Source organism: Rhyacophila brunnea, unplaced genomic scaffold (genome assembly GCF_057557595.1).
Source record: "Rhyacophila brunnea isolate RB1 unplaced genomic scaffold, BYU_Rbru_1.0 scaffold_7, whole genome shotgun sequence".
NCBI classification, from domain to species: domain Eukaryota; kingdom Metazoa; phylum Arthropoda; class Insecta; order Trichoptera; family Rhyacophilidae; genus Rhyacophila; species Rhyacophila brunnea.
In genome coordinates this window covers 34,629,837-34,637,597 of record NW_028233339.1, presented here as the reverse complement: position 1 = coordinate 34,637,597, position 7,761 = coordinate 34,629,837, and the positions used below count along the sequence as shown (strand labels likewise).

Genomic DNA, 7,761 nt, shown 5'->3' with positions numbered 1-7,761 from the left:
ATTTCTTTTTTAAAGAAATATTTGTAAAATCTTCTACATCGCAATCCTCTCGGTGCTATTGAATCCTCGAGGAATGATAATAAATATTATTATTATATGATAACAATTAATAATTATCCCATTATTTTGTTTAAATGAAGCAAAATTAAAATAAAAAAATATTTTAAAAATCTTTATCAGATATTTTATTTAACTACAGCCAATGAAATGAATAAAATAATTAATAATTCCTACATTTATTTTCATCCAATGTATTATAGGACTGTTAGTTTCAAAGTCGATAATCTCTATATTCCGTCATTTTTAGATAATTAGAAAATATTTTTTTCATGTAATATTTTATAGTAGTGAAATATATAAAAAATGGTGGCTTTGTGATCAACGTCCGGTTTAATTCTATTAAATTAGCAAATATACCCGGAGTTAATATTTTATGAATATACATACGATGGAAAAGTATTTATAGAATACCAACTTTGAAACTAATTGTCTCATATGTATATGTACTTACCCTGTTTCAACATAGGTTACATTCATTTGAAAATACATATTATGTATTTATTATGTTCTCTGCATGTCTCAAAAAATAAATTTCCTTTCCGAAACGACTAATTGTAAACACGCAGACTGCAATACATATTGTGTATTTAACATGATCCCTTAATACCTATTATAGAAATTCATTATTCATCCGACAATAGTCTATTCTCTTCCTATGCGGTGTGTTATCTTGGGTGCATCTACTCTGACCACCTTTTCAGCAATTGTAAAGTATCCGATATAGTTTGCGGTCTCCGGCGTCGTGTCAATGTGGTAGTGGCCACCTTCCCCGTGATGGCTGAATGTATGGAAATGTTGCATTCTTAAGTCCAGATCCTAGAAATTGTTAGATATTATTGGATATTATAGAATCGTGCGAGGGAAGCGATGGGTAACCGATGAAAAAGTGCACACAGAGAAGTAAGTTGGCAGATAGTTGTTTTCATACTATTATCAATTTGCAAACATACAGTTAGGTTTTTCTGATTAGTAATAATGTCATTTTGCATAATAATATATGTACCTGAGAGCCAAACCACCAAAAAGAACACTTTCAAGAAAATGTTATTTCATCCATTCAATTATTCATTGCCAATGAAATCATTCTTGCTATATTCCCCTCATTTAATTCATTGTATATCACTCATTCTACTATTAATTCATTATATTGTTTATCCATTCGATTTACGCATTGTCAATGAAATCATTCAACCTTATGATCCTTTCATAATGAATTCATTCATTACAACTCATTCAATATATTAATTCATTCTTGTGATCCATTCGAGTTGTATTCATTAATTATACAATCATTAATTATTATAATCATTTCATTTTTAATTCATTCGTCACCACTCATTCACTATTAATCCATTCGAAATTAATACATTAAATTATCTAACCATTCGAATTTTATTGCTTTGCAAAGAGATCTTTCATACCATAATCCTTCCATAATTTATTCATTCATAACCATTAGGTTATTAATGCTTTCATACTTAATTCATTCAATATTATTAATTTAATTATTGTTCAACGATGCAAGAAGACTGGCGAGCTACAGGGATTCTTGGAGGCGCCTCGTGGTGTCCATATGCTCCAACTAAGGGGCGGATATGGCCGAAGAAAGAAGAATTCAATTATTATACCACTACATTATCAACCCATTCATAACTAGTTCATTCATTATCATATTTATACTATCTATCACTCTATATACCCAAGAAAAGCCTCTGGAACATACATATTACTGTCCGACAACAAGAGGTCGTCGATAACCGGAAGTCGCTGTAGTCGACTAAACAGGAGGGTCTTGTTAGGTCACAGTTTTAACACGTGGACAAGAAGTTCTTGTTTCGACTCATCTTTCTTTATTTTTTTACCATTTAGCTACCGACCTAGGTATCATTCTTTCAGATATGCATTATAATTGAATGTGTTTCAAATTGAGGATATCATCAATAGATAGATGGCCAAGTAATATTCATTGATTCATAGATAGTATTTGGATTACACCAAATTTTTTGGTCTTTTAATTGGTGCAAATAGCATATTCCATCTGAGCTGTGACTAATTATTTCAATAATTATTTACCGGATCATGTGATATCAAAGTCCCGACATTGATCAGTGGACCTGACATCTCGTAGAAGTTCAACCAATCGTTTATATCATCACTATTGTTTAGCGGAGTCGGTGAGAAATCAGGCATATTATGCTCTTTCGCTCTGCCCCCGCTAAAAATAAATGTCCCACCTAAACCTATAAAAGACATTCATAATTAGTAAAGAGTTTAGTTTGTGAATGGGTTATTAATAGTATTTACTAAAGATATGATCACATATTTACCGATTGTATAAATACAAAGATAGCATTCATAGGATAGAGAGCAGCGGTTAACATTCAAGGGTCATATACGGTGAGTCTCTAATTTAATTAACTAGATTAAATCTACCTGTTTTAATGTTGGGTACTTGGATCCGTGGATTAAGCTAGTGACTAAAAACCATCAATCATCGAATATACACTATGGTGATATGTAAGATTGTAGAAAAAATAGTTTCGAGTGTAAGCATAGAGTTTTTTTTAGAGTCATTTTACTGTTGACTTTGCAATATGATGTAACTAAATGTGATACAGAAGCAGGTCTTGCTTCTATTGCAAAAATCAAGTGAATCAAAAAATATAATAGATAGGTAGTTCACATTTTATTGATTAATAATATTTTATGATTGGTGTTTTCATTTCTCCATTTTTAACCTAAAAATTTGATATTTGGATTGATGTGACTTTTAAAAATCATAATAATAATATTTTGTTTTAGTCATTAGATGTTTGCTATGCGAAGAAATGTCGCCGATCTAGATTCCAGATTCCTCTCCTTGTTAATTTTTTTGAGGGATTCAACGTTTACCTGTTGATAATTCATAAAATAGTATTCACATTTGACTGGGAATTCACTACATATTTTGTATCACTTTTTTATTATCTGACACATGTTACATTGAGTATCAAGTATGACCGTCACGCGTTTATATGACATCATTAATGCTAGGAGAGGGAGAGTACACCTACATAATGTGAGAGAGTTTAATATTCTTACCAACAGGTTTATCCTTATAGTGAGACTGTAGGGTCTTTCGTATTGACGAAATATAATCATCACTTCCGATTCTTTTTTTGCAAGCAACTTTCAAAACCTGAAATATATAAATAAAAGATATAAAAACGTAGGATAATAATTCTGCTAATATTAGATACAATGATAAATCAATAATTCATGCTTACTTTTCCTGGTTTTCCTTCGGACATAAAAAGGTTAGCCAAGAGAGCGCATCGTGTCTCGGTTGGTGGCAATTTTTCTAATTTCACTTCACCCTTTCGAGCGCCGAGTGGTTGGATGGTCACAATATAGGTCTGCTGGTCAATAACTCCATTTTTCAAAGACAAGTTAAAAATTCCCTAAATGATAATATGAAAAGAATTTTGTAAAGTTTGCAATTAGGAAGAAATGATTTCATAAAGAGACATTTCGCTTTTCCAAATATAGTGGATTAGATCTATGATTTCTAAAGGGACTAGATGATGATGCGGGAAAAACGAAAATTCCTAATGACTGACAATTAAAATTAGAATTTCACCTTTTTTTTGTGTAAATGGAATTTAGCCATCAGCCTCCACAAGATATCAATCAACATAGCAGACATTTAGCCGGCTCGCACATCACAACTCACCTTGTGTGCCTGACGGCCATAAATCAAAACTTCCGAGACTGCCGGCGAATGTTGCATGCTACAACCTCGCACATCTGCCTAGCGGCAAACGTCAAACGCGGCGACAGTCTGGAGAGAAATGGCCGATCCGCCGATTGTGCGGCTGTGCAATGGCCGATTGTGCGGCTGGACGCATGCGCGGAGTCGACATTTTTAGATATGGACATGCAGGCTGTAGCAAATGCAACTCGTCGCATGCAGGAGCATCGCAGTTGCATCGGCCAATCTGCGAAGCTCCATTTGATAACGTTTTTTTCTTGGTTTACGATGACGTCACATCGACGAATTCGTCGTAAGACGCATGCGGTGAGTTCTGATGTGCGAGCCCTCTACGGGACGACTTCAGTTGACGATGTGATGAGACAATGAAAGCCAAGTTTGCGGGAGGGGGATATCTACATATTTATTCTGCACAAAAACAGTAAATTTCGAAAAACGATGAGTAGAGGAATGATCAATGCGATAATTTTGTTGGAGCATTTTTCGAGACCAGACCAAATGAATGATACTTGCAGGAAAATTACAGATCTAGGAACGATATAGATAGAGAATCCACTATACTTTGAATATAAGTGAGTCTTTTTACCTCACAGTTGACACCTAAGTATGGCCACGGTCCTGTTCCAGCACCTATACAATAGACTGGTTCAATTTCAGCCAATTTGCATAATTCGGGTACATCATAAATTCTATCACGGGCCAATATCGGTAGCATATGTGGAATACCGCCAATATCAAATATTTGAGGCTTTCCACTTAACCCTGAAAATTGGAAATAATATTAATTTTTTTATTTTTAATTATGTGAAAGAACTGTATCCTCAAAATTCCTTACACTGACAGGATGACAAATTTGATGTTAGCGTCCTCAAACGAATGGGAAATGATAAACAAGTTCTTTGTAGTATCAAAACTAGGCAACGATAGTACCTTGGCCAGATTATGAGAGGACTAAAGTATAGCATTCCCCAATGTGTAATTCAAGAAAAGTTCAGTGGTAAATGTAGCAGAGAACAACGCTGCATTTTGTGCCTTAAGAACCTCCGTGATTGGTACGAGTACAGCTCCACTGAGCTGTCCCGGGTAATATGTGATAAAACAAAGAGCAACCTGATGGTGGCCGACCTTGAAGAAGAACAAAATTTTGAGCAGTTATACTAGGAAAAGTGCTAAGTAATACCCTATTGTTATTATATTTTTATGGATGACTCATTTCCTATTGGTGCAATTAATAATCTGTCAATGTTCAAAACAGTTTTATGTTTAGGTACCTATAGGTAAATCATTCTACAGTGGCACCATAGGCGATTCTCGCGTGTATTGAATTGCTTGCGACAATGCCTGTTTCAATGCTAGCAAAAAATACCACTACAACTGCAAGCCGCATTTGCCGTACCCATGGTGCCACTGTAAAACGATTTACCTATACCTAGATATAGATATTTTCGATTACCTAATCAGTAAATTATATATTTAAATTTTTCCCATTTACTCGAGTAAATCAAGGCTCAACTGTAATAATAATCACCACATCTTTTTCTAAAAAATAATATTGTTTTTGTAAGAATATTTTTTATAATAACAGTTATTGTCAAAACAACTTGATGAATATTAGAACTTCCAGAATTAATAACACTATGTACATGTACCTACATAGCTAGTTTAATTTTATTTATTCTATGTATAATGGATTTTTTTATTTTCTATTATCATATTCCATTCTGTACCTACATACAATAATAATTTATAATGCAATTTTTCACCTGGACAGGCCAAAGTAAATGGATTCTTAGTTAAATTGGGACAATCAACGACTTCGACAGTGACTTCAGCAAAATTATCAACAAGTCCTCGTGATAAAACTGAAAAAACAAATGATTTAGTCAAAGATGTTAAAAAAAATCTTCTATAGTATGGACGTTTACTTGTTAACCGCGGACCTTTTAATTACTGCATTTAAATAGCATGCTAATTATATCCCACCGCCTTATACCAATTGGTGACCCTATTTGTGTTATGCCGCATTCTCACATGTTGGTATTGGTTGATAAACTCTCTGTTGAATGTTGAACAATATAATAATCAAATAAAAGTGTACATTTTATAAAAACTAAAAAAAAATCAAACGTGAGATTGATTACAACATCACATATTTTTTGCATGCACTGGTGTGTGCTCACATGATGTGATAACAATTTCAGTTTAGGGATATTTTATAAAATAGATTGATTTATTGTTACTTCACCTTCTGCAATTTCCGACAGTTTAGGTTGGTGTAATTGTTTTCTGACTACAGAAAGTGTTTTAATGTCCAAAGTAGCCATTTTTATGTGAAAGTTTATTATTAATATCCAGTTTTATTGATTGCTTAGCTCCACTTGTTATCTATAAAAAAGCAATGCGTATTAATTTATTGTTTTTTTTTTATTCAATACTGAATACAATTTCAAAGTTTTGTATTTTCAATAATAGGTATGTTACTATATTTGATAATATACATCTATTATAAACAAATCAACTTAATTAAAAGTTAATAATAATAATCAATTTTTATAAAAATATAAATGTGTATAACTTGAAATCATTTTTATTTATATCAAATCAAGCTTCAATATTGGGACCATACCTGAAATAAAATTTGATATAAATATAAATTGCTATAAATTCTAAATAATTGTTGACCAAACAACAGGACAATGTTTGTAGATCGTGGGTGGTTTAAAGAGTTTAAAGAGAGAGAGCGGAGTTGATGAAAGGAAAATTTCTCCTGAAATGACCAAATTATGGGAAGAACGATCTTGTTTTGATTTTTTATTTTTGTTCAGTTTTATAGAGCCATAAATTTTTTAAACACTCATTATTAAAACTTGTTAATGGTAATCAAACACAGGTGAACTTAATTAAGTGTAGGTAATATAGGTACCAGGGTGTATTGGTCCCTGTCTACATGTACCAACCACTACTGGCGGGAAGAGTCCACAAAAGGTAACACAGCAGGGTTATAGGGTTGCACGCTTAATACACACTGCAGGATTCTACTGTGCAATGTTAAACTCACTTAATTTTCGAAAAGTATAAATCATTGAATTCATTGTTTCCAGATTGGCCTATTTTTTAAATTTCTACTCTTAAGCTGTAAATCAATTTACTCTTGCTGAAACTATTTTAATGAACACATGAGCGATAAAATATTTTTTTCTTTCCAATTGAATTTTTAAATTGTTACTTATAATATTCTGTGGTTCATAACCAGTGGCGATGCGCCTTTGAGAGCGCTGGAGCGGTGAACACCTACCCACTCAATTTATGCGAAAATATTTTTTTTTTAAAATAAGTATCTCATTTATTAAAAGTGTTCTGATCTATTACCGTAGTCATTAATTCATATACAAAAACAAATTGTAATAAGTATGTGTTTTTAACCGGCTATTTTAAATATAATATACAATAATTCACGCGTCGCGCTGGCATCGTCCGTGTGGTTTCGCTTTGCCAAATGCAATGCTATTCGGGAGCGAGTTCCTCGATCGCACAAGCAATCATGCCTTGTAATGAGGATGAGTGCGACAGCAATAATATTCGTCTGTAGGTGATAGCGTGAGATAGCAATAGTTCTTCGAGCGCCACTCAATGTCACCAAGGCGCGTTCCATACTCGAACCGTATAAACATATAACCAAAAAAAAACTCTACGAACATTTTCACACACGGTTTATACGTCTGAGTTGCGCGAGCCGCTCAGGCCTCGTAAGACGGCCAGTAAAACCTCCCGAAAGCAGATTCATATTAATAATAATTATTGTTAATTAATAATTACATATTACAGCTTGGATATTTTTTATAATGCTGATATTGCCTCAGCATTATTTAACATTATAATAGAAAAAAATCTTATTGAGACATTTACGAAAACGGTTTTACTATTAAACTTAATTATTTGCACTATTCCGA

At 33.0% G+C, this 7,761-nt stretch overlaps 1 protein-coding gene across 1 annotated transcript; it reads right to left on the bottom strand.

The window, feature by feature from the left end:
- Nucleotides 1-702: 702 nt before the first annotated feature.
- Nucleotides 703-6,135, bottom strand: LOC147064775 (beta-keto L-gulonate decarboxylase-like). Its single transcript, XM_085957716.1, has 7 exons — nt 6,057-6,135; nt 5,575-5,673; nt 4,398-4,573; nt 3,327-3,500; nt 3,142-3,238; nt 2,134-2,300; nt 703-876 (listed from the first exon to the last, which is right to left on the bottom strand). Exons 1-7 carry the CDS (start codon nt 6,133-6,135, stop codon nt 703-705), a joined length of 966 nt encoding a protein of 321 aa, XP_085813842.1.
- Nucleotides 6,136-7,761: the final 1,626 nt, after the last annotated feature.

Bases quoted from the DNA above. Each gene is read 5' to 3' on its own strand.
- LOC147064775 (XM_085957716.1), bottom strand. From the start codon at position 6,135: ATGGCTACTTTGGACATTAAAACACTTTCTGTAGTCAGAAAACAATTA. The intron at 2,301-3,141 runs GTAAGAATATTA...TGTCTTTTATAG, and splicing joins CTATAAGGATAAACCTGTTG to GTTTAGGTGGGACATTTATT. The intron at 877-2,133 runs GTAAATAATTAT...AACAATTTCTAG, and splicing joins CTTTGATATCACATGATCCG to GATCTGGACTTAAGAATGCA.